This window comes from Camarhynchus parvulus, chromosome 20, assembly GCF_901933205.1.
Source record: "Camarhynchus parvulus chromosome 20, STF_HiC, whole genome shotgun sequence".
Lineage (NCBI taxonomy): Eukaryota > Metazoa > Chordata > Aves > Passeriformes > Thraupidae > Camarhynchus > Camarhynchus parvulus.
The window spans coordinates 7,989,693-8,015,313 of record NC_044590.1 but is presented as its reverse complement, the minus strand read 5'-3'; the positions used below and the strand labels follow the sequence as shown (position 1 = coordinate 8,015,313).

The window sequence follows — 25,621 nt, the reverse complement described above, 5'->3', positions numbered from 1 at the left end:
GGCGCTGCGCTTCCCGGGGCGGGGCGCGCCCGGAGGCGGGGGCTGCGCAGAGCTCCGCGGCCCCGCGCTCGCTGCCGGGGCGGAGGGAGCCGAGCGCGGCCGCCGCAGAGCCCCGCGCCAGCCCGAGCGGGTGCCCTGCATGAGCTCCCGCACGCCCGGCCCCTGGCGCTCGCAGCCGCTCCCGGAGGCGGGGCACCGTGGGCACGGGGAACTGACGTGAGCCCCGCCGCGGCGGCCCCGGAGGCGAGGAGGGGCGCGGGGACGAGGGACGCTCGGTTAGCGGCATTGACCCGGCTGCCTAGGGGGTGCTCTGGGGCGGCGGGGCCGGCGGGTCGGGTCGGGTCGGGTCGGGTCTCCATGGTCCCCGCGGTCTCCATGGCAGCGCGGCGGGCGCATGACGCGCCCAGGGGCGGTGCCAGCGCCGGCAGCGCCTCGGCGGGGCCGCGGGAACGCGGGGCGGCTGCGGTGGGGCCGGGGGAGCGCGGGCGGGCCAGGGCGTGGGTAGGGACAGGGATAGGGATGGGGAGCCGGACAGGGTCAGGGATGGGGAGCGCAGCCGTCGGCGGAGTGCCTCGGGTCTGCCGCCTTCCCGGGCGCGCTGCGGCGCCGCGCCCACCCTGCCCGCGGCCCTCACTCCGGCCTGGCTCCTCCGGCCGCCCCCGGCACGGCCCGGCCCGGCCGCCGCAGTTCCCGTAGCTCCCGTTGAGCACCGGCCCCGCTGCCCTCGGAGACACAGAGAGAGGCGAGGCCGGTGCTCCCTCGGGAGCCGAGGCACAGCGCGGACAGGATTTAGCAGAAAAATTCTTGTTTAATTCCTTTAACTGGGTTTTGGGCCAAGCTCCAGGCGTTGGCGCCTAGCTGGCGGCTTTGAAGTCACTTGACTGATTGAAAATAATAAAGCAGTTCTCTTTTTGCTTGTTGCTATCAGTTTCTGTCTTTGCCAAGAGACGGTCTCTGCTGTGCTGTGTTGAAATGTGCATTTCCAGGGCCCATAGGCGTAGTGCTTTACTGCCAAAGTGCAGCCACGGAAGGCATTTGGAGCAGTATAGGATTCCAGAGGCAGATCTGAGCCATTTGCCTCTCTGGCTTATCTAGACAGGGATGTTTCTCATTGCTTAGTGTGTGGGGTAGCATAGAAAACTGCATAGTCTTCAGGCTGGACTCTGCTATCTCCTACCCTTTCATGCTGCTTGGCCAAGAAATGTCTTCTCTGCCCACCTGTCCCATTAGTCCCTGTGCCAACGTCACTGCCAACTTTAGCTTGGCCAGTTGGTACCATCTGGGGACTTGCTGAGGACTGCTGGGGGTGTTTTGTTGCATCTACAGGTTTCAGAAGCTGCAGCTATTTGGTTGTTGACTGGGGGATTCTACCAGGCAGCTTTTCTTTTTCAGGGAATGTTCTTTCATCCTCCTCATTTTCATTCTGTGTGCAGCACGCTTTGTTCTCTATCTGTAATGAAAAGAAGATTGAGTTTGTGAATAGGGAAATTCTGCTTAAAATACTGTAGTTGTTTTAGCTTGCAGCTTCTCAGAAGTCTTTTGAATAGTGTGTTTTTAGTGGCTCTGCTGATTTTTCCTTGCCCTGCAGCTACCCCTGCACCACTGCTTTACATGACAGATCTCACTCTGCAGAAGCAGACTGAATTAATTTTTGATGGATTTTAGCTTGGCTTCTGTCTCTCTGTACAAACTGTGAGGAATTGTTTACATGCTGTTGGGAAGAATGTGCTGTGAGAGCATGCACATAAGTGACTGAATGGTAAACACAATGACGCAACATCATGATCTGTACTTCTTCACAAGAGCTTCTCAACAATTTTATCAGCTCTATCACTGTTGCACTGCAAAATATCCATTGTAAAACCAAACATCTTGACACCCCTCTTGTCTGCAGATGCACAGTGAAATCTTTTCAAAGCATGCTTTTGGCAGACAACCTCATGTTAAGAGGCTGACCTGAAGTACCCTTTGTATTCATGGTCCAGTCATCCTCTTCTGGAAAGCTGCTTCTGCTGAATTATCGATCTGTGTTGGTGCTTCAAAGCATTGTTTGACCAAGACTGTTCTAAAAAGTTTCGTACTTTTTTAAATTTTTAATTCCTGCTTCTCTGGGTTCTCCTTAGCCTAGTCACCTTGGTGTTCAAATCTCTGCCTTGGTGGAGATACCTGTGGTGTCTGCTCTGTGGTGCTGCTGTGCAAAAAAAAAAATACCTTGAAGATGTTTTTCAGAGTCTTGAAGCTCTGTTTCTTTCACTGTGTATTTGCTGTGCCTTGAATACTGATTGGAATAGGTAGCATGGTTGCCAGTCATGAGTGGGTGCTCATTTATGGAAGAAATTTGAGGCAGAAATAAGTGTTAAATATCATAGTGAGTTACTTTGAATTTGTATGAAGCTGAGAGCTTGTTTCTGGAGATACCAAGGTAGTGCAATACAACTTGGTTGGTCCCTGGTTTTGGTGATGAGGATATCAGGGAAGCTGCAGGTAGAGTGCACAGACCTCTGGGTGCTGTGTGCCTCTGCAGTACTTTTTCGGGAAAGAAATAGGACATTTATATGGTTATAAAGGACATTATTTAGTGGTGGACTTGGCAGTGTTATGTTTATGGTTGAACTTCATGACCTAAAGGGTATTTTCCAACCTAAATGTTCTATGATTTCTGCAGGATTTCCCCTCATATCAGCATTTCTGTTTTAATGGGCACTTCCCTATCTGAATGAGGCATGTTCTTTGAGTGGGAAAAGACAAGTTAGAGATTTGTAAAGGCTTCTACCTCTAGTAATCTGGACATCTTTGTTTTGGCATGTAAATTGTTGTATTTCCTTGTACTTTTCAGTAGCAACTTGTCAGTTGCAATACAAATAAAAGACTATGACTGTACTGCAAGAGGCTGAAGGGAAAAGTGGTAATTAGATGCTAATTACTCATGCATAATTACTCATGGGTAAATTAGTTGAAAAAGTTGCAAATTCAGTTTTTAATACTCAGGGACTAATCTTTGAGCCTTGTCTCTACACTGTGTATTTGTTTTGTCTTGAACACTGAATAGATTTAGATATTTTCTGGCAGTGACTTGGCTTGCTTGTGGGAGTGGTAATTACCTGTTCAGTTATTACAGGCTGGCTACTGGGGATGTTGAGTGTGTGATTTCTGCACAGGACTGCTGTTTCTCAGGCTTTCAGTTTAGGCCATCATAGCCTTTAATTGCTGGAGAACAGTGAGTGGAAATCACACAGCATTTGGGAACTGCCTGTTTCTAGATTTAATACATGGAAACCCTGCAGGTCTGGGGGTGTCATACAAATTGGGCTTTTTGGGGAGTACTGGTTGGATACTGGTAATTGCCCTGATTTGGTGCCCTGAGTCTGCTGTTTTTCCAAGGTCAGCTAATGTCTGCTGCTTATCTGAAAGGTTGGAGATGTTATTTTGAACCTAACTTGACTGGCACTTTTCTGAATGAGATGCGTTTACTCTTACAGTCATTTAATGAGTTTTAAGAAAATACAAGCCACTCTTGGGATTGGTGCTCAAACAGAAAGAGAAGGCCAGGAGTACTGACTTGTAGCCATCTCTGTGAATTGGGGTTGGTTTTCCAGAATATAATGAAATTCTGAATCTGGCTTGCCAGATACTTTCCAGGTGGTGGAGGGTGGTGGAGTGGAGCAAGTCATAGGAGTGCAGGAGGTCACATACTCCAATTTTTTGGGCAGAAACCACTGAATGGGACCAAACCCTGAAGACAAGCTTATGCTCTGAAAGGCAGATCAAAGAGTGAAAGGTACACTTCCAGAGCAAATGCTGAGTTACCTTATTTTCTGTGATGGATGCTCATGTTTTGGATTTATGATGTTACAGGAAGGGTATAGGATAAAGTTAGCTGCTGCTGCTTTGCCTAAGAGCCTGTTTGGGTATCCTGAGTGGATCAAGTTGTCTAAGAAATTTGGATTGGGCATGAGTAAACATGAGCCCATGGGAGGGAGGCTGCCTGGGCAGTCTGTTCCTGCTCTCACCTACAGCTGAGCCTAGGGAGCTGCTGCTTTAGTAGTCCTGCAGCCTGAGCTGCCAGTACAGACAGTGGGTGGCTGATGGGGCTTTGCTGATCACTGACCCTCCTTGTGAGTGCCCCAACAAGCTCTCAGAAGTATTTCTCAGATGATGAAGCTGGGCATGCAATTTCACAACATGCTGTTTGTGTGAGGCCTTGATCTCTGCTAATAATGGCTGATTTGTCCCTGTCAGGCCCAGGAAACCATAAGGCTGAGCTTAGGTGTTTCAAAGCTTGGTGGCAAAGGTGTGATCCAGTGTAGCAAGTGAAATAGCTTTCAGAGAAAGATGCTCACTATCCTTTCTCTTAACAGGTGTGGAGGTGTATGCTGTTGTAAGGGCACCTGGAGGAGTCTGGAGCAATGCCACCACCTTCAGACATTGTGAAAGTGGCTGTTGAGTGGCCAGGTGCCAATGCCCAGCTGCTGGAAATAGATCAGGTGAGACCTGGTAACCAGATGGGGGAGGAAAGGCACCCCAGCGTTGATACTGGAATGTGGGAAGCATAGAAATGGGCAGTATTCCTTTCTGGTTGAGAGGAACACGGCTACTGAGGACTCTCTTTCTGTTCTAGAAAAGGCCTCTTGCATCCATCATCAAGGAGGTCTGTGATGGGTGAGTAGTTCTCTGGGAATCCTTGTGGAGAAAGTCTGTCCTGCTGACAAGTCTTGTTGGGTTACTGTGGAAGTCTGCTGCTTGTTAATGTGCTGCTAGCACAGTCCATGCTGCCTGCTGCTGGTTTTGGCCATGGAACGGGCTGGGGTTTGAATTGTGAAGAAAAGGATCCTGGAAATGGGGGCCTTCCATTTTTATTCCAACTCTTAGTGTGTGCATTTGTATGCCTTAGGGTCAGTTTCTCTGAGGATTGGCCCATCCTGCTGTTCTTGAAGTGTAGGCTTGTTCAGGTGTTCCACAGAGTTGATTTAGAATAGACTGAAGTCCCACATTGTCCTCAAGAGGAGTTTTCTCTCCTCTTCGGGAGACCTGATTTCCCCTGCTAAAGCTTTGCTTGAAAGTTCTTTTGCAACTTGCTGGGATCAAGTTCCGTTTCCTAATGGACAGCTAGAAGAAAGAGGACAAAGATGCTTAATGTATCCTTCTTCTTCCTCTGCCAGGTGGTCGTTGCCAAACCCTGAGTACTACACGCTGCGTTATGCTGATGGTCCTCAGCTGTACATCACAGAGCAGGTCAGTGTGAGAGGCAGCAGTTTGCTGATTCCCTGGCTGAGAGGCCAGAATGTCTTGGACTACAGTCCTGGAACAATACTGCACTAATCCTTGAGGAGCAGCATCTCTGCTCTCAGGGAGATTCAGATTCAAATGGTGCCATTCAACAGAGCTCAGCATTGCTCCCTTTGCATGCCTGGGTGTGGGGACTCAGGCACTCAAATTCAGTACCCTCAGTAGGGTTGTGTGGCATAGAAGCCCCTTTACTGTGCATACAGATGTGCACTGTGGATCCAGCTGGGTTATTTCCCCTCCACTTTTCCACAGTTTGAGTTTGAGTTTTCTTTCCAGACTCGCTGTGACATCAAGAATGGAACCATCCTCCAGCTGGCAGTGTCCCCGGTAAATGCTTCCTCATCTCCCTCTTTCTCAGTAACTCTCCATGGGTGGCAGGTTGTTTCTTACCTCTGGGCTTTTCTTTCTCCTTCTCCCCAAATTGCAGGGTGGGTACCTTTGTTGTGGGCCCTTCCACACAGTGAGGCACACACTCTTTGTTTTCCCTCCTGCCTGTGGTGTGTGTCTTTCCTTTGGATGCTCTGCCCTTTTATAGGACTTCCTGTCAATAAATCCAGTCTACAGTTTTAGTGCATCTCCTAGATTAGGATGCAGTGAAACACTGACAAATGTATTCACAATGTGAGTGCATTTAGGATGGTCAGTTAGAAAGCAACAGTTCCAGCAGCTGAATGCAAAAAATTAAAATAGAGACAAGTTTGATGAAGAGGGCGTTGTTTTTGCTGAATTATTGCTACTGTGCCTTCAATAGTCATCTTTTGCAGCTTTCTTTTTATTTAAATTCTTAAACCTTTTTTTGTGCAAATGTCTTGGCATAGAACTGAGGGTGAGGAGGACTGGGAGAAGGTACTTGGGCAAAAGGGAATTAAGAGGATATAATGATCTGTGTCTGAGAAATCTTACAGAATGTCTTGTGGATACACAAAATGAGATCATGCTTCTCTTTGAATCTGTGAGACTTTTTATCAATATTGTATTTCTTTAATGGTGTTGCTCCATATTTTTATACCCACCTCCACTCACCTCAGCGAGGAGAAAAACAGGCATTTGCTCTAACATGCTAACCAGCATTTTACTGACCTCCTGCTTGGCTGCAACTGTTGCTGAGAGAAGCCTTTTTTTAGTCTGTCTTAGACTTGCTGACTGCAGCTACTGAATGTGACTTTGCTGCTATCTCTAGCCTGGCTCTGCTCTCCCTGCCCACCCATGGGCTTCTGACAGAATGCTGATGCTGGCAGGACTCAGCCTGCAGGTGCCTGCTCTGTAACTGGCACCATCCCTCTTTCCTGCCAGTCCAGGGCAGCTCGCCAGCTGATGGAGAGGATCCAGTCCCACAGCATGGAAGCCAGGCTGGATGCCATGAAGGAATTGGCCAAACTTTCAGCAGACGTCACCTTTGCCACAGAGTTCATCAACATGGAAGGGATTACAGTGCTGACACGGCTGGTGGAGAGTGGCACCAAGCTTCTATCCCAGTAAGTTTCCTTTATTCCAGGACTCTGGGAGAAGGCCTTAAATAAGGGGCTCATTTTGCTTGCTGAAGTGGCATTAAGCAATTTCACAACCTTAGAGCAAATGCTGATCTGTGGAGACAAAATCTTTCCAGTCATTTGCTAAACCTCACGAGGCAGAAGAGGAGACAGCCATGATACACAGTGAACTATGGTACAAATAATTCAGTTAGATTTTCTGTTGCAGTTGTTATATTTCATTGGAAGTACTTTTGAAGTCTTGATAACTTACTGTAATAACATTTATAGCTCTTCTTATATATTAGCAACTAATATATTTTTGGCTTTTTTTGCAGTCTTCCCTTCAGTCTCTTTTATCTTTCTGTCTTGTGGTTGTGTATTAAATTTTCCAAGAACTCATGCTGTGCCTTTATTTTATTTCAAGTCAGGTCCCAATATTTTGAGGACAATTAACTTCCCTTATTTTTTTTTCTGATGTGGAAACGTGTTTGCTCCTTTGAGTAGACAAGTACTGATCCTGGTGATTGTGAGTCTCTGGTGGCAGGACTAGGGACTTACTGCTGCTAATTTTAATTTGTGCTTGTAACCAGGAAAAATAAAATATCTTTCTACAAAGCAGTAAAATTATCTGCATGAATGCATATACCTTATTGCTCCCTCAGGTGCCACACTGTGCTATTAGAAGAACGTGGTGACATTTTTCTCTTATCCAGCTTGAGCAGGCTTTTTTTTCTTGCCAGCAGATCTCTTGTAACTGAATTCTTCAATTTCTCAGTTATAGTGAGATGCTGGCTTTCACCCTGACTGCCTTCTTGGAGCTCATGGACCACGGTATTGTCTCCTGGGACATGGTCTCAATAACCTTCATCAAACAGGTGAGTTTGGGTGGAGGGGGTGAGTGGATATTATTTCTTTTCATGCTTTAATGCATCTCCCAGGAAGAGTACAAGACTCTGAGAAGCTGAGTACTGTCTGAGAGCACAGTGCACGCCTTCTGTGAGCCCTCACTCCCCACAAGGTGTCCTGGCTGGCAGCAGCTGACTTGGTGTGTGCTCAGATTGCAGGGTACGTGAGCCAGCCCATGGTGGACGTGTCCATCCTGCAGCGCTCCCTGGCCATCCTGGAGAGCATGGTGCTCAATAGCCAGACTCTGTACCAGAAGATTGCAGAGGAGATCACTGTGGGGCAGCTCATTTCCCACCTGCAAGTGTGAGTGTCCACCCAGCAATGGGGGGATTTATACCAATTTTATGACTACTTGTTTATTTAAAAATATATCCTCTTACATTTGGAACACTTAAAGATTGTATTTTTTTAAGCATTACCAATATGACAACTGACTTGAAGTTTAAGATTTCTAATGGATTTTTTTGAAAAGTGAGATCCTAGAAAAATATGTTCTGTGTTCTGGAAGAACTTGGGCACATGAGGGTTGAACAAAGATATTTAGCTTTAAATAACTGCCCAAGTGTATTCAGTGCTAGGACCAAACCTGCATTTCACTACAACAACTTCCCAAAGGTTTTGCATCCAGCTGTCTGTCACTTTTACCCCTCTTTAAATTGTCTCCACTAGAATCTAAGAGCTCATCATCTTCTGGGTTTTGTCCTGCATACTAAAGAAGAAAACAATTGCCTTTCTTGCTTGAAGGGATTAAAAATTCCCTTCATTTTCTTCCTCCCTTTCCAGACAAACTGGCAAATTAATTTCTGTCTCTTAGGGCTGTTTGTCTAGGTCAGTTCTACTCTTCATTATAAAAATGCTGCATGTAGTTGTTAGAGCTTTGAACAGGTTGGGTTTTTTCTCAAGCCTTTTCATTCTGAATGTATGGAAAAGCACTATTTGTGAATGTGATTGATGCTCTTTAATCAGTGATCAGTAGTTTAACCAAATTGTAGTGCAAACAAAGTGTTGCATCAATGTCATTGCGTGCTTGGAATGTTTATACATTTGAATTTGGTTAACAGAAAGCTAAACAAGTTCTCCTGAATACCCCAGCAGCTTTGTTCTGCAAAGAGTATATGTTCTTTCAGCTTTATGATATCTGGTTTAGTCAAACACAGATTTGGTCCTAACATTGAACACACTTGTGCAGATTTTTTAAGCAAATTATCTTTGTTCAAGACATAAACTTGTGTGCTTAAGTGCTTCCAGAACACAAATGGTCACTTAAGAAAGCATCCATGCAGGGAATATTTTGGAAGGGAAGGGGGAGGGTGAGTCAGGATTTGCTGGTGGTTTTCTTGGCAAGGCCATCAGGAGGGAACAGTTCATAACAGAGGATATGTTCTGGAAGAACATGACCATGGAAACAAGTCCAAAGGAGATGAGTTAGAAGAGGAGAAACTAACCTAAAAAATTATTCTGCTTTGTCAAAGAGCAAGCAGTGTGGTGAAAAGAGCAACAAACCCTGAAAAGGAGAGCAAAAGTGAATGACAGACTTCAGAGACCTATGCAGCATGGAGCCCCATGGAGAACCTAGGATGGTGCATGGAGATTTACATGTTTGAAGTACAGCAGATTGACCAAAATGAAAAAGATTTGGAAGGGAGCAATAGAAGAAAGAATATGGTTGTTATCCAGAGATATATCAAAGTGAGGAACATAGGTATTTAAGCTAAAAGAAGTATTTGCTTTAGATCTTTATAAAAAGATCTTTTATGTCTACATGTATAGTTAAATAAATGAAAATAGTTTTAAAAATAAGTATATTCATGCACAGGTGAATGAATATAGGTGATACACTGGACTTCTGTTCATCAGAAGAGCTTGATGCAGGAGTGCTCTGGGATAGGCTGAGAGATAGAGTGACTTGACAGCCAAGGTCTACCCCCAGGAGGAGTCAGAGTATTGCAGGAAACAAACCTGCATTTGACAGAATATCGGGAGGAGGACAAAAGAATGTCATTGGTATTTAGAAGCTTAGTTCTGTGCTGTTTGGAACTTGACAAGTATATCCACATGCTCTGTGTGACCTAGGAAGGGGCTAAGCACCCTTTACCTGAAGAAGTTCTGCAGTGAAGCATTCTTGCCCCTTAGTTCCATTTAATTTTGGTGGCTTCCATTGGCGTAGGGGAGAAAAATAACTTGCTCCATGCAAGTTCCAAGCTGTATCCATGTAGCAGACTGTACTATAACCATATTTTACAGAGATAGTTTCAGCCCTGGAAACAAACTGTGGTGGTGCTGGGCTGCAGTCTGCTCTGTCTTCTGGGTAATGGACCTGTCAGTCACAAATCTCTGTCAGGTTTTTGCAAGCCTTTTGATGGGTTACAGGAGTCCTCCTTGTCTGTTGAAAATGCACAACTGCTGTAGTCAGTGTTCTCATGGTGCAGGTAAAGCAGCAAGCTGAAATGTTCTGTACTGCCTGTTGCCTTACAAGCCTCCCTTTTTTGTTTCTGCAGCTCAAACCAAGAGATTCAGACATATGCCATTGCCTTGATCAATGCCCTCTTCCTGAAGGCACCTGAGGACAAGAGACAGGTTTGTTCTTGCCTTTTGACTTTAAACCTGAGTGATGGTTGCTGCCTGGCTTTTTATGCCTCAGAAATCGTATTGTCTGGGCAAGGTAGACCTCAGACCTTGCCAAGAACTTAAGTGCCTGTTTCAGTATGGCAACAGAGGAGAAAAAGTACCATCCCATTAATAATGTGTCCTGGAGCACACATCTATATCTAGGACATGCTCAGAGAGGATTCTGAAAGACCTTCAGAGCCAGAAAGTAATCCTGCAGACAGCCTGGGAAGTTTTTTAAAGTTAATTGTGTATGGGAGAGGTAGGCTGGGTAGACTCCTTGGGGCTGTATGTACTTAATAAAAAAACACCCACCTCCCTCCCCCCCAAAAAGGGACCTTTCTTAAGTCATAGAGGGATATTCCTGCTGACAAACATGAGAAATTAAACACTGCCCTGCTCTGAGGAAGCTCCCAAGATCTCAGCTACCTGCAAGATGTGCATATGTGTGTATTGTGTAGCTTTGCTGTGTTAAGCCTTTCTTCTCTAGTGCCCTGTTTGTGCCTTATTCCTGGACTCCAAGCTAAACCCTGTCTGCTTCTCTTTGTGCCTTTTTTTGCTTTCTGCCAGCAGGACAAGCTGCTTAACCCACTAGACCTGCCCATCACTGTAAGTAACTCAAGCCTGGGGGCTGGTCATGTAGGGGACTGTAGGCATGGTAGCTCTTCTCTAGCTGTGCCTCCTTGTATCCCAGGGATGATGCCCACAGCCTCAGAGAGTGGATGAACCTAAGGAGAAGGGTGGGAGGACTCCTGGGGATGCACTCAGGCTCTGGAGGGGAGAAGAATCAGTAGCAGGAGAAGCCCTGAATGGCTTTCTGTGCACACAAGGTCATACAGATGGTCATAAAAGGAAACTGATACTGCAAGAATGACCAGGTGAACCAATTGTAAAACTGGAACAAGTCCTGTAGCAATCTGAATCTCCTTAAACTTACTGCAGCATGAGTTTATAGCCCAAATCTCACTTGAGCTAATGAGAGTTTCATATCCAGCTGCATCCTTCTAAAGATAGAGCTGTTTGTCTGTGAAGAGCAGTCACAAAACTTGATGCTGACTGGGGACTAGAGCATAAATTCTGCCTAATTTGTGACTTCTCCCTTATGGTAATTGTAGTGTAAGAATGTTTTTTGCCCTCTGCTCACTCTAGGGAAATCACCATTCTTGTTAATAGGTTGATTTGAAACCTTCTGTATTGAGATACTGGAAGGTTTTTTAGTTTTCTGCATGGCACAGAGAATGTTCCACTTTTTTCGAGGATGCAGCACCTTCAGAGTGGAAATGGCCATCTCAACAAATGTTACATAATTTCTAAAATTAATGGATATGCTTAATAGATGAAAATAAGAAAAATCATACTCCTATGTTGGTAATGCAGCAAAGATAGTAGACTTCATAGCAAACAAAATTCCAAGGGATTTTTCACTTTTTTCCCCTCCCTTGAATACAATCCAAATGACCACAAAGAGCCATGGAGTTGTCTAAGGGACTTTGAGTATCTTCATATGAGTAGAGCCTGAGAGATTTGGGATTGCTCAGCCTTAAGAAGAGAAGACTCAGGGAGGTTTTATGTGTTTAAATATCTTATGGAAGGGAATAAAAAGAGGGAGTCTGACTCCTCTCAGCTTTGCCTACTGACAGCACAAGAGGCAGGGGGCACTGTTTAAAAGCCAGGAAATTCCACGTGGAATGTGCACACCCTCACAACATAAATATGATGGGGTCAAGCACTGGAACAGGTTACCCAGAGAGATTTTGTAGTCTCCATCAGTGGAGATATTAAAAACCTGACTGGACACAGTCCTGGGCAGCCAGGTCTGTCTGATGTTGCTTGAAACAGCAGAGTTGGACTAGGTGATCTCAAAACATCCCTTTCAGCATAAATCATTTTGTGTTTCTGTGGCCATCAAGCAGCCAAGTGGGCCTTACTGGACTCTCAGCAGAGCATAGATCCCTTAGCAGTGGTTAGACTATATGTGTGTTGATGCTTCGTTCTATGCTGTTTAGAATTGTTTAATTGTCTTTGTCCTTCCCACTTTTTATCTGCTTCAGTCACCTGTTAACTCCATCCCACGTACAAACCAATTCCTTCAGAGAAAGGATTCTTTGTGTGGCGTGCATGAGCAAATCCTAACAACAGAGCCTTGTCCTATTCTCAGTACTACATCTCACAAATAGTAGTAGAAAATAATGACTCAGAGGGCAGTGTGTTCTCTCTGAAAGCGCCTCCTACTTCATCTAGATGCTCCTTAGATACCTTCCACTCAAGCACTGACTCACTTTGGTTGTAAGATGAGCCCTACTGAACTTGCAGCCATTACAGCTTGGCTGTCAGTCACTGTCTTGGTTCAGGAGGTTTCTGTCTGGATCAAAAGTGGTAATAGGAATTCTGAACAAGGTTAATGCATACATTTTAGCAGACTTCTTGCTCTGTCAAGAGTGATGTTGATAGGAGCAGTTGGAAAGTCTTGGATTGCTCAGAATGTACAGCTGATTGAGTGCAATTGTCTGAGACTCCACATCTGCTCCCAATTCTCAATCTGCACCGCACAGGAATGTGAAGAGAGATCTCAGACTGTCAGTTCTTTTGGACTTCTTCCAGATGATAAAATGCCCAACAGATTTTTCTTATGCAAAAGATTTTGCTTGTAGCAGCAAACTCATGATACTCACCTTGACATTAGCACTTGTGCCATTCTCCTGGCAGGGGTGATGAGGTCACTGCTATGTTAGAAAGTGCCTCTTCACAATTTCCAAGGAAAGCACAGGTTAGGTTTTTGCAGATGAATGTGTAACTGTTGCTGGAACTGAAGGCATCTTGCATCTGCTGTGACTGTTTGTCATCATGACTTGATGTTTGGGAAACCTTCCTCATCTAGAGAAGAAAGCCATGCAGTCAAGAGGGAAACTGAAATCTTTCCTCTAAGCATGAAAATTATTAGCCTGTATTTTTGTAAATTGAAATGCTTCTGCAAATTGTCCTCAAGCTGACTTCTGATCATCTCTTTAGAAACTGGACAAAGGAAATCAATTTCAGAGGGAGAGTTTTTGAGAGGCAGGAGACCTGAAACCTGCATCCCATAGCTCTTGTTATCTTGGGTGTTTCCCTTGGTGTAAGCTGTGAAATGCTAACTGGAGGAAGCTCTTGGAGATGGCAGATTTTTCCTGGGCAATGCACAGTGTGCTCCCTGCTGCCATATCTCCTAACAGTGAAGTACCATTTGATGTCTAACATTAAGCTAAATTTGCTTCTGTGCTTTGACTCTGCTAGTGGCTTTCTCCACACTAGTGATGTTCTGTAGGGGAGCCATCTATGAGGTGCTCTGTTAAATTGACAGTCTGTAGAACAGCACTTTGTTGCGTGCCAATGCTATCTCCAATTCATAGGTTTCTTCTATTTTCTCCTTTCTGCACAGTGTGGGCTTTTTGTTTATATTTCACTCATGTTATTTCATCTTTAAATTCCACAACAGGAAATGGCTAATGCATTTGCCCAGAAGCACCTGAGGTCTATAATCCTAAATGTAAGTATGTCTAGAATGACAAAGTGCTTCCTAATGCCCTTTCAATGGAGGTTTCACTTGTGTATAGTGTAAATTCTACTGCCCTCAGGGCACTTGCAGAAAAGTGACTCTTTCAAAGGTAAAGCTTATTCAAAAGGGAGTTACCAGGATGCTGCTTTCTGCTCTTACAGAGCATTATGATTATGCTTCTGGTGGGATATGGAGGTTAAACAACTGAATGTTCATATAGAGAGATGCACATGCAGTCTGGCATATGCCTAGGGTTAATATTTCAGCTTTTATTTGCATTCTCTTGATTTCTGCCCTCTCCTTTATTTTGCAGCATGTGATCAGAGGAAACCGCCCCATTAAAACAGAAATGGCCCATCAGCTCTACGTCCTGCAGGTCCTGACCTTTAATCTCCTGGAAGAGAGAATGATGACCAAGATGGATCCCAATGATCAGGTCATTATTAGAGCTGAGTAAGATCTGATATAATAGGATGTACAAGGGGCCTCATTCCTGGGCTCCCTAGCACTATGGCATTTGCAGTGCATGGTACATAAAGTTTCAAACTCGCCCTTCACATTGTCAACCTTGAGATTAGGATATGCTCATGACCATCCTGCTGCATTCTGTGGGACTTTGAGATGTAAGTGGGCACTGAAAGCCATATACTCCTTTCTTGACCAGCTGTCAAACTGGTTACTTTACCTCTATGGCAGGCACATCATTTTATCCATTTGCTTGCAGTATAGGAGGAAAACTGGGCATTTTTCAGGTGTCTGTTACTCAGCTGTATTACAGTTTTTAAGGAGAAATGCCATAGCATTACCTGAATGCCTAGAAATTGCCTGTAACTAAACTTGCAGTTAAAGAAAAGTGCAAACAAATATTTTGCATTACCCACTGTACTGAAACTTGCCATTTTGAAATGGATTGCCTCTTTGTGTGCATAGTGCTAATGACCTTTGGCATCTCTCTGTGTTCATCGTATGAGCTCTGAGGAGAGATGCAGGAGTGTGCAATATGTGAAAATACTGCTGCAGTGATTGATCACGTCACCATTTCCCTGCTTTCTGCCCTTCAGGCACAGAGAGACATCATATTTGAGTTGAGAAGAATTGCATTTGATGCAGAGTCTGACAGCAACACCGTTCCTGGCAGCGGAACAGAGAAACGCAAAGCCATGTACACCAAGGACTACAAGATGCTGGGATTCACTGTATGCATCTAGACTGTAAACCTTGTCAGGGCAATCTGAGCAATCTCCATGGGAGTTGTGGGGAAATAAGGAACAGAAATAGCTGTTTCCTTTGCCTTACTTAGGATCTGAGTTTAGAGATTCAGTTTCACTCACACTCCTGGGGAAGATCGTTATGAACTTGCTGATGGGTTAAATGCAAGGGTTCATTAGGCATTCTCTGGAGGTATTTCCTACCATATGCACCAGTGCTATGAAGGACTTGGAATCATCTCTCCTATAGAAAGTTCAGATAGCATTGTCAGCAGGTGTTCAGGGTTATGTCTTGGATAGATGCGAGGGAGTGCCTGATGGACGGGTGGTTGAAAATTCATTCAGAAAAGGTTCTCACACAATTCCTTTGAGCTAATTTGTTTGGATTCTTTCTACACACTCTTTTCACAGAATCACATCAATCCAGCCATGGATTTTACACAGACTCCTCCTGGGATGCTGGCATTGGACAACATGCTTTACTTGGCCAAATTTCATCAGGACACCTATATCAGGGTACGTGAAGCTGCTGATTTTTACAGATGCCAGCACCTCAGCAGCTCTTCTTAGTGTGTGTGACATCCTGTTCTTATAGATTGTTCTGGAGAACAGCAGCCGAGAAGATAAACATGAGTGTCCCTTTGGGCGCAGTGCCATTGAGCTCACCAGGATGCTTTGTGAGATCCTGCAAGTTGGGGAACTCCGTAAGTACCATTCATTCATTACCCAGCTTCACAGGCTGCTGGGCTGATGCTTCTAGAAACTAATATTCACAAGCATTTGTACCTTGATCTCACTTCTGCCATGTAAGGAAAGGACAAGCTTGGAGTTAGCACAGTTGATGTCTGACTGATAATACCATGATCAAAATAAAGTAAGCAATTTTGGTGTATGCACTCTGGTTCTCCTGAAAAACTGATACATGCAAAAAGCTTCAGCTTCTCAGAACTTCAGAAGGGTGCTCTATTAAAAAAAAATAGTCTTGAAACCACCATGAACTTGGGAAAAGTTTGTTAGCTCTGACAGTTTCAAAACAGCATTCTGAGAAAATTAACCACTGTAAGAAATTCCACCAGAGGTGGAAACACTGCAAGCAGTTATTTTGGGGGACCAGGATGAAAAGGGCATGAGTCAGAGGTTTGCATGAAGTATGGGGGTAATTGCTGTTGTCAATAAACTATCTATGGGGTGACAAAGTATTGAACTGTCTTAATCTTTTGGAGTAAATACTATTGCACACCATCAGTTGTCTGTCACTGTAGTGGACTTTAGTTACTCCTAGTGCCTTGTGTCCAATATGCTCACATGGCTGTGGTTTGTTTCTTTCTGAAGCCAATGAAGGCAGGAATGACTATCACCCCATGTTTTTCACCCATGACCGTGCATTTGAGGAACTGTTTGCCATCTGTATCCAGCTGTTGAACAAGACCTGGAAAGAAATGAGGGCGACAGCAGAAGATTTTAATAAGGTCAGGGTGGAGAAGAGATATTTCTGTAAAATCTTTTGCAGATCAGCATATGTTCACTCAGCCTGTACATTTGGTTAAGGAGTAGGGTGCAAAAGATGCGACAGGGCATTGGTATGGGCTGTAAGGGAGGATGACTTTTATTTGGAATGCCCTGAAGTCCTTCTTGATTCTTCTGGATCTTCAAAGTCAGGAGTATCCTGATACTCCTGGCCCTGGTTATCCCATGTTAGTTCTTTGCTGCCACTGAGCTGTCCCTTGATACTCTGCTGCCAACAAGAACATGACTTGTTTTTCTTCCTGTCCCACCTCTTTAGGTTATGCAGGTTGTCAGGGAACAGATCACAAGGGCTCTGCCCTCTAAACCAAACTCCTTGGACCAGTTCAAGAGCAAACTGCGCAGCCTGAGCTATTCTGAGATTCTGCGGCTACGCCAGTCTGAGAGAATGAGCCAAGATGACTTCCAGTCTCCACCTATTGTGTATGTGCTTAACAAAAACTGTTGCCTTCTATCCCTGCCGTTATCTCCATTTTCTGCTTACTCTTCCATATTTGATTGCCAGGGAGCTGAGAGAGAAAATCCAACCTGAGATCTTGGAGCTGATAAAGCAGCAGCGCCTGAACAGGCTTTGTGAGGGAAGTAGCTTCAGGAAAATTGGAAATCGCAGAAGACAAGGTAAGGGGACAGTGTCTACTGTATTTTGTCATGTGAAGAACTGTAGCAAAAAAGATCTAATTAATTAATCTGTCAGGAGGCATGTTGCCAGAAAGAAAAGCTGGTTACTTGGCTGTCCATATCAGCCAGTAGTTTGGGATGGCACAAATGTGCATTTCTAAGAATACAGCCATCTCCTCATTAATAAGAAGCTGTGCTGAGGGGCTGGGCAAGCAGATGGATTGGGTGGAGAGGCTGTAACATAGTGGCTGTGAGACCTTATGTGAATGATCTTGCTCAGCTTACCCTTGGTGTGTGTTCCAGAAAGATTCTGGTATTGTCGCCTGGCTCTGAATCACAAGGTGCTACACTATGGAGACCTGGAAGATAATGCCCAGGGGGAAGTGACCTTTGAATCTTTACAAGAAAAAAGTAAGTCCTGATTACAGGCTGTGCACTCTTCTGTGCTCTGCTGTCTAGAGGCTGAATATAATCCTAGCTAAAGATGAAAGACACCAGGCTGAAGCCCTGACTAAGGAGATACCAACTTTTGGTCCTTGCCCAAATTCTTCAAATCTTGGAATTACTGTTTTAAAAGCCAGCTGCAGGGATGTCTTACTGGTAATGTGTTTTGGAAAACTGCACTAATAAGCTAAAAAACCAAACAGTTTTCAGTTGCAAAGACAAAACGAAGTTCTCTATTTTCCTGGTTAGGATTGTTTGTTTGGAAGTTTTACTTTTTCACTGTTAGTTCCAGTTGCAGACATCAAAGCCATTGTCACAGGGAAGGATTGTCCACACATGAAGGAGAAAAGTGCACTGAAACAGAATAAGGCAAGTGCTCCCTTTTCATTGTCATTAGTATCTAATGCTGTAGTGTTTGAGATTGAAAGCAAGCAACAAGAGTGAATGATCTCCCCCACTGCAAGTGTGTTGTGTACAAACCCCATCTCCTGTCTGAGCCCTTTCCTAGTGTTCTTTTGTGACTGCAAGGGGCTGTAAGCATGATTGTGCTGTAATCTCTTCAGAATTGCTCACAATACCAGTGTGAGAAAGTGTACTGAGCTGCAGCAAGGCAGCTCTCTCGGGGTGGCAGGCAGAAGGTGCTGTAATGTTCTGTTCAGCTGGTGAGTGAAACATTCTTTTCCATTTAGGAAGTGTTAGAATTGGCCTTCTCCATATTATACGATCCAGATGAGACGTTGAACTTCATTGCACCTAATAAATATGAGGTAAGAAACGTAGTGGTTAAGCAGTAGAATATATAGCAATTAACTTCAGAGATTAAGAAGGATCAGTTGCTTCTCATTAGAGACTCAAGCAGGCTGTCTCCTACCAGGTTCATTCCTAGAATATGCTGCTGATGCTTTATATGAACCATCTTTGTTTTCCTGTAGTTATGGGGAAAACAAAGGGATGAAAAAATTCTTTAAAAAGAAAAAAAAAATCCCACACTAGTTCCCCCTAGTCTGGACTGCTACTTTTTTCCTCCTATGATGCCTAGAATGGGTTTACTTTTTTCATTTGTTGTCCCACAGTAGAAACTCTTGTCCTTCTAGTACAGCTATGGGCTCACACTTTCCTCTAGGCTTTTAACTTCCATTGGAAATCTCTGTGGGCTCTGTTTTAGAGCTGGGGGTGGGATTTTTTTCCCTACATATTAACTCACTCCAGTGTTTCCTGTCTTAAAGTTCTGTAATTTTTGCATGGACAGAAAGATTCGACATAAGGTATCATTTATGCCTGGAGTCGTGAATGACCCCTTCTTTTCCACAGTACTGTATCTGGATTGATGGGCTTAACGCCCTCTTGGGGAAGGACATGTCCAGTGAGCTGACCAAGAGCGACCTGGACACGCTGCTGAGCATGGAGATGAAGCTGAGGCTCCTGGACTTGGAGAACATCCAGATCCCCGAAGCGCCGCCGCCGATCCCCAAGGAGCCGAGCAGCTACGACTTCGTGTACCACTACGGCTGAGGGCCCCGGGCCTGCCGGCCCGTGCGGCCGGGGCCGCCGCTCGCTGCCGTGCCGCGGGCTCGGCCCGGGGGTCCCGGCGCCGGCCGCCTTTTGTATCGGTTCCAATAATAACCAGTAGCGCTCCTGGCCGCCGCCGCCGCCTCCGCCTCTTTCCGCCCCGCGCGGAGCGTCACCGCTGCGCGCCCGCCCCGCTCCGCCACCGCCGCTCGTTCCCCCGCCCCGCCGGCCAACGTCACCGCCGGGCCCGCTTCCCCGCCGCCACGGCCCGCTCAGCATCGCGGCCCCCGTCCCGTCCTGCCCTGCCCTGCCGTGCCCTGCCGCCGCGGCGCCGTCACCGCATCCCCCGTGCCCATCCCCGCTCCCTCCCGCTCCTCGCTCCCACGGCGCTGCCGGGCGCATGGCGGCGGGGGCGGGCGGCGCGGGCCTGGGGCGGGCGGCGCTGGCGGCGCCGCTGGTGCTGCTCTACTACGGCTTCTCCATCGGCATCACCTTCTACAACAAGTGGCTGATGAAGGTGCGGGGTGGCGGGGCGGTGCGGGGCGGCGGCGGCGGGAGGGCGGCGGCGGTGACAGCGGCTGTCGGTCCCGCAGAGCTTCCCGTTCCCGCTGCTGGTCACGCTGCTGCACCTGCTGCTCATCTTCGCTCTGGCGGCGCTCGCCCGCGCCCTGGAGCGCTGCCGCTCCGGGCGGCCGCGGGCAGCGCTGTCCTGGGCCGACTGCCTCCGCCGGGCCGCCCCCGCAGGTACGGCCGGGCACGGGAGAGGGGCGGCGGAGCGGGAGCGGGACACAGGTTTGGGGCACGACAATATATGAAAGATGTTGGAGATCATCCAGAGAGGAGCCACGAGGATGGTGATGGAGGGGAAGCCTTGTGAGGAGCGGCTGAGGTCACTTGGTGTGTTCAGTATGGAGAAGTGGAGACTTAGGGGAGACCTTATTGTGATCTTCAGCATCCTCACGACAGGAAGCAGAGGGGCAGGCACTGATCTCCTCTTCACTCTCATAACCAGTGACAGGATACAAGAAAACATATTAAGGTGAATCAGGGGAGGTTTAGGTTGGATATTAGGGAAATGTTTTCACTCAGAAGTGGTTGAGCACTGGAACATGCTCCCCAGGGTGATGGTCATGGCACCAAGGCTGAATGAGTCCAAGAAGTATTTGGACAACACTCTCAAGCACAGGGTGAGATTCTTGGGGTGTCCTGTGCAGGGCCAGGAGTTGGACTCAATGATCCTGGTGGGTCCCTGCCAACTCAGCATATTCTGTGACTCTAGGAGGCTGCTCAGAGGTGCCTGTGGCACTCTGGCTGCTTCCAGAGCCCTTTGCCCTTTGCCTAGGGTGATTGGGGCCAATTCCCTGGGACAAGGTGAGCTGTGGGGTCCAGCCATTGCTCCAAGCCCTGTGTTTCCTTACCAGGTGTAGGGCAGGTGTAGATGCTACCTAAAGGTTCAGCCTGAGACATGCCACCTTCATTGCTCATTACAGAGATGTATAAGGATAGGGAGAGGCCACGCAGAATGAATCTTTCTGAAGGAGTCACTGGCACAGAGAACCTTCTGCAGTGCCTTGATGAGTTGTGTCTGCAAGTAACATTTTCTTTTTAACGCTGGTATCAAGCCATGTGTTGCATCTTTCTCAGGGTGGAGCTTGGTAGAGAATTCATCATTCATGGCACACAGAACTATCTGAGACCAAGGAGTGAAGCTCCTACTTGGAGCACAGAACTGTAACTACTTCTGCAGTTCTTTGGCTGTGTTGTATTGGCTCCCACAGAACAGCATCTGGTCTGTGATCTCTGGCAAGGTTTGCAGTACCTTACGTAACATGCCCCATGGTTTCTTGAAAAAAGCTTTCTCCACATCTGCAGCAATTTGACCTTTCAGCATGGCCTACCCTTGGATCAGTAACACTGTTTCCTGTAGTAGGAAGCTTACACAGAAGGGAGAATAGACTGTACCAAAAGCTGCACCAGGGTTAAGGCTCTGTGCAGATAATTGTTGCTTTTTCAGGCCTCTTGCAGTGGCCATCAGACTTACAAGTTACCATGTTCTGATACAGTCAAGAAAGACTTTATGCAAATCTGCAATCACTTTCAGTCACACGGAGGGCAAAAGTTATTTCTGGCTTTTTTGTAATGCATGTTGAGCGAGTGCAATGCTGAGCCCAACTTGAGTCACAAGGAACAGGACAGAAACATGAAGAGCTCAGAATATCTGAGTTATGTTGGTTCTGAAGAACTAACTTGAGGAAAGCTTATTTTTTTCCCCTGGGTCTGCTCTGCTATCTGTGGCCATGAAGCAGGGTTTTGTGGTGGGTTTGTTTCATGTCACAGGGTTCGGTTAATTTCAGGACTTTTTCATTAATTCTTTAGCTCTGTCAACTTCCTTGGATATTGGGCTGAGTAACTGGAGCTTCCTGTATGTCACTGTCTCCCTGTGAGTACAAACCCCACGTTCCCTGGGAGCCTCTGGTGGGCTTTGGAGAGTGCTTTGCCAGGGGGAGTTTCTTGGACAGGTGTTTGGTTAGTGGGATCAGCATGCAGGGTCTGTGATTGCTTGCTGGTAGCAGTGTAGAAATGAGTGATGTTCCTAATAGTACTTTGATGGGAAGAACTACACTGAAGGAGTCTGACAGTGTATTTTGGTCCTTACAGCTACACGATGACCAAATCCTCTGCCATTCTCTTCATCCTGCTTTTTTCACTGCTCTTCAAGCTGGAGGAAATGGTAAGAGTCCCACACAAAGCTGTAGGGAGGGAGGTCAGACCCAGGGAAACAGGCAGTGCATGCACAAGAAACATGTGAGCAGAGGAATGCTGCAGTTATGTGGGTGAATCTGGAAGGAAGGAGGTGCCTGTCTCTGTTGTGTTTGCTCTCCTGCAGAGGGTGACGTTGCTGCTGGTGGTTCTGCTCATTGCTGGGGGACTGTTCATGTTCACCTACAAGTCCACACAGTTCAACGCACAGGGCTTTGTGCTGGTGCTCTGTGCCTCTTTCCTGGGGGGCATTCGCTGGACTCTCACACAGATCCTGATGCAGAAGGCTGAACTGGGTATGTGGGATGCCAGGAGGGGGTGGTGGTGCTGGTGACAGGGAGGGGAATAAGGAGAGGTGATTGCCCTTGCTGCAGAAACTAAACATCTGATGGAAGGTGTTTGAAACCTTGAGCATGGGATATCTGTTGGTGGGTAACGAAGGTGGCTGGGTGTCTGCAGGAGCACAGGTGTGGGCATCACAAATAAGGTGTATGTCTAGGAATGGTGCTAATAAATGCTCTGGGACCTGTGTTATTCCCTGGCTTGTTGCTGCCTGCTCTGTTATTGATTCTCCTCTTTCAGGGCTCCAGAATCCCATTGATATCATGTTTCACCTGCAGCCGCTCATGTTCCTGGGGCTCCTCCCACTCTTTGCGGTGTTTGAGGGTGCGTGAGTTCATTAGAGAAAGCAGGGAGAGCTTTATAGAGTGGTGGGAGATTGCTTAGCAGTTTGTTGTTGGAGATAATTCACTTAGATAAGTGAACAACTATCAACTCTGCAAGGTAGTTAGAGACCTGGATTTATCTTATGCTGGCAGAATGTTAAAAGAGTGCATAGAAGTAGTAGCCTGCCACACTTGTGGACGTAAGGGCTGTGAAGAACTGGCTCCACATCCTCCTCATACTGGAATGTGAGCAGCCCACCCCATCAGTCTTATTAAGAGGAATCCTGGGAGCTGGGAATGGTATTCTGCTACTCATTGTCTTCTTCCTAGGCCTTCCTTTGTCCATATCAGAGAAGCTCTTCCATTTCCATGAAGCAGGAATGCTGTTCTCTCTGGTAGGGAAGCTGTTCTTGGGTGGAATTCTTGCCTTTGGTCTAGGCTTTTCTGAGTTCCTCTTGGTTTCCAGAACATCTAGCCTCACCCTTTCCATTGCTGGCATTTTTAAGGTAAGGCATGGTTCCTGTGCTCATACTAGAAGGCAAGTACTGAGTCATCCCTATTGGGCTTTATGTGCTGGAGCTTGCTTAGATCCTTAGAAGTTATTGCTTGTTATTTTTGTCCTCCTTGCACAGGAGCTTGATGCTTTGCCTTGCAGTCTCTGCAGTGAAGTCTTTTGGTCCCTGACAGCAAAGGGCCAGAGACTAGTGGCTGATCTATAAAAAATACCATGAATGATCAAAGTTTGTTGGAATGTGGGATAGACTAAAACACATTGCCCTCATGAACAGCAGATGGTGTGGAAGAGAGGAGGGCAAGCTCTTGCATCAGACCTGCATATGACCAAACCACTGGTTTGAGCTCTCTCTGTAGCCTAGTTTGGCACATCCTCCCCAGAGGAGTGCAGCACACATACTTTTGAGCTGAACTGTGCTATATGAAATCTCTCTGATCCAGAAGTTGAAGGATTCCTCTGTAACTGAGCTATGCAGTCAGATGACTTAAAATCCCACATCCTGGTTTGACAGGTTGTTTGTTTCTAGAAACTGTTTTTAGAACTCTGCGCGCATGAAAGAATGTGCTGATAGAAATTTAGCAGCCTGACATCTTGATCTAGGCTTCAGCTGAAAAATGTATCATGCATATCTCCTCAGGTCCTGCCCTGCCACTTGTCATGTTTTTTTTGTTTCCACAGGAAATCTGCATTTTATTCCTGGCCACACATTTACTGGGAGACCGCCTCAGTCTCTTGAACTGGCTGGGCTTTGCTGTCTGCCTGTTGGGAATCTCCCTCCATGTTGTTCTCAAAGCCATGAATTCCAAAGGTGATTGTTTTAAATCCCTTTCTCTTTCTCTGTAGGCTTTCTCATTGCTTCACTAGGAGCTGTGTCTGGTTCCAGCTCCTTGGCAGCACCAGGTTTAGGGGGAATCCAGCAAGTTTGTCACTAAATGGGGTGTCTGCATGCAGGTGACAAAGCACTGGAGCCACACAAAGAGGCCAGCTCTGACCCTGACCTGCAGCTGCTGCTGCTCCACTCCGAGCAGGCTGAGGAAGAGGAGGAGGTTGTTGAAACCCCACAGCAGCACTGACTGAACATGAAGCACAAAGCCACCTGCTCTGTTCTTACCTAACTGCCTGACAGCTATCCAGGAGGAAGATCCAAAAGTCTCTGTGGCCACCCAAAGCAGAGCCAGGGCCTGGTGAGAGAATTCTGCTGTTCTGCTACAGTGTGGATCTGTAGATGCTGCGCAAGAAAAGCCAACATCCCTTTCACAGGAACTTGGAAGACAAGCCCTGATTCAGTGGGTGTAGAATGGTGAGGTGAGACAGGGAAAAGCTGTAAAAAGTCCATCAGGGGATCCTGAAGGCTGTTTACTGAGAATGTAGACCATGAGCTGTAGAATGAACATGGACGTGTCTGGACTGCAGGCTGAGTGGTTCTGGGATCATTTTACTGCTGTTTAGGTTTTGACTTCAAAGGAGAAGGTAGATGCACCTTCCCTTTTTTTTTGTGTTTCTGCAAATTAGGAACTCCCATCCTGGTGGGATCACATGACTGAATAAATCCCTGGAGTTGTCCCAGCAAGGACCTTTTGTGCCTGGGGACCTCCATGTTCTGTGTGCATAGTAGAGAGAGAATTAAATGCTGGTATTTGGGACCAGTTGAAAATGATGAACATTTCCAGGTGATGCAGATTGGAGTGACGACAGAGATGCAAGAGTACTTCTGGTGCTACAGGCCAAGAGGAGAATGAGCAGTGTCATAGGAGACCTAACTTGAGCAATAAGCTTATCAGAAAGTATGTGTGGTTTTGAGGGGGAGATTTTTTGTTTTTTAAATAAACTCTTTTTCTGATTTGCTTTTGTCTGTACATTCTGTACCTGTGCTTCATCAAGCAGAGGTCATTTGTCTTCTCAGCTCCTTTCCTTTTAGTCCTCCACTGACCTTGCTACTGCAGGTCCATAAGGCCTGGCACACAAAACACTTGCCCAGCTATCACTGATCTCTAGAATTAGGGAGATGTTCTGCAGCCTCTCATATTTATGCCAGCCAAGAGGATTTACTGACTGCTCTGTCTTAATGCACCATATCCTAAGAGAACTTTTAGCATTGTGGCTTTTTGAAAGAATCTTATCTCTTTGCCCCATTTGATTGGATCAGGTAGTGCTGCAGTCCAGGAAGAAGGAATAGCAGGATTTGAGATGTCATTTTCCTTGCTGCTAAGCCTCGAGTGGTGTTGGGCAGGTGGCTGGTTTTTTGCATGGCAGAATTTCCAAATCTTTCAAAGTTTTGTTCAGTGCTGGCTTTTGTAGTTTTTAGAGTAGAAATAACTTGACAGAGTTTCCCAAAGGGATAACAGTACAGTCTTTCTCCTGGCAGGAGCTGGGTATTAAAGTGAACTTCTCATATTCTGTTTGGGAGCCTGAGCCATTTTGACTAAACAGTCCCTCTGTTGATCTTGCTTCTTAGTTTTCAGATATGAAGTTTTCTTGATGGCTTTAATCAAGAGCATGTCCTGTAAAAAGCAGGTTCTGAAGAAAACTTTGGTTATTAGTGATCATCTTTGATCACGTTCTGGTAACTGGCTTCA

General features: G+C 46.3%; 2 protein-coding genes across 10 annotated transcripts; both read left to right on the top strand.

The window, feature by feature from the left end:
* The first annotated feature begins 8 nt into the window (after positions 1-8).
* On the top strand, positions 9-19,238 carry ELMO2 (engulfment and cell motility 2). 6 transcript variants are annotated; one of them, XM_030963245.1, is made up of 22 exons: positions 9-275; positions 4,359-4,484; positions 4,619-4,659; positions 5,160-5,232; positions 5,563-5,613; positions 6,580-6,761; positions 7,534-7,633; positions 7,816-7,967; positions 10,163-10,241; positions 10,845-10,880; positions 13,744-13,794; positions 14,117-14,239; positions 14,865-14,999; positions 15,423-15,527; positions 15,607-15,715; positions 16,344-16,480; positions 16,795-16,958; positions 17,041-17,153; positions 17,457-17,564; positions 17,890-17,966; positions 18,287-18,364; positions 18,909-19,238. In XM_030963245.1, the coding sequence occupies exons 2-22, from the start codon at positions 4,407-4,409 to the stop codon at positions 19,107-19,109; spliced, it is 2,193 nt and encodes a 730-aa protein (XP_030819105.1). In that variant the 5' UTR covers positions 9-275; positions 4,359-4,406; the 3' UTR covers positions 19,110-19,238. The 6 variants fall into 6 exon arrangements, with proteins under 6 accessions (XP_030819105.1, XP_030819101.1, XP_030819106.1 ...); XM_030963241.1 differs by having other exon boundaries at positions 17,884-17,966; XM_030963244.1 differs by having other exon boundaries at positions 37-216; positions 17,884-17,966.
* A 267-nt stretch (positions 19,239-19,505) lies between these two features.
* SLC35C2 (solute carrier family 35 member C2) lies at positions 19,506-24,845 on the top strand. 4 transcript variants are annotated; one of them, XM_030963544.1, is made up of 9 exons: positions 19,506-19,623; positions 19,700-19,850; positions 21,483-21,546; positions 21,765-21,837; positions 21,994-22,162; positions 22,449-22,532; positions 22,862-22,926; positions 23,724-23,853; positions 23,997-24,845. In XM_030963544.1, exons 1-9 carry the CDS (start codon positions 19,507-19,509, stop codon positions 24,116-24,118), a joined length of 975 nt encoding a protein of 324 aa, XP_030819404.1. In that variant the 5' UTR covers position 19,506; the 3' UTR covers positions 24,119-24,845. The 4 variants fall into 4 exon arrangements, with proteins under 4 accessions (XP_030819404.1, XP_030819402.1, XP_030819403.1 ...); XM_030963542.1 differs by having other exon boundaries at positions 22,862-23,037; XM_030963543.1 differs by lacking the exon at positions 22,449-22,532 and having other exon boundaries at positions 22,862-23,037.
* Positions 24,846-25,621: the final 776 nt, after the last annotated feature.

Bases quoted from the DNA above. Each gene is read 5' to 3' on its own strand.
- SLC35C2 (XM_030963542.1), top strand. From the start codon at position 19,507: ATGGCGGCGGGGGCGGGCGGCGCGGGCCTGGGGCGGGCGGCGCTGGCG. The intron at 21,547-21,764 runs GTGAGTACAAAC...TGGTCCTTACAG, and splicing joins CTGTATGTCACTGTCTCCCT to CTACACGATGACCAAATCCT. The intron at 23,038-23,723 runs GTAAGGCATGGT...TTGTTTCCACAG, and splicing joins CCATTGCTGGCATTTTTAAG to GAAATCTGCATTTTATTCCT.
- ELMO2 (XM_030963241.1), top strand. From the start codon at position 4,407: ATGCCACCACCTTCAGACATTGTGAAAGTGGCTGTTGAGTGGCCAGGT. The intron at 7,968-10,162 runs GTGAGTGTCCAC...TTGTTTCTGCAG, and splicing joins CTCATTTCCCACCTGCAAGT to CTCAAACCAAGAGATTCAGA. The intron at 14,240-14,864 runs GTCATTATTAGA...TCTGCCCTTCAG, and splicing joins AGATGGATCCCAATGATCAG to GCACAGAGAGACATCATATT.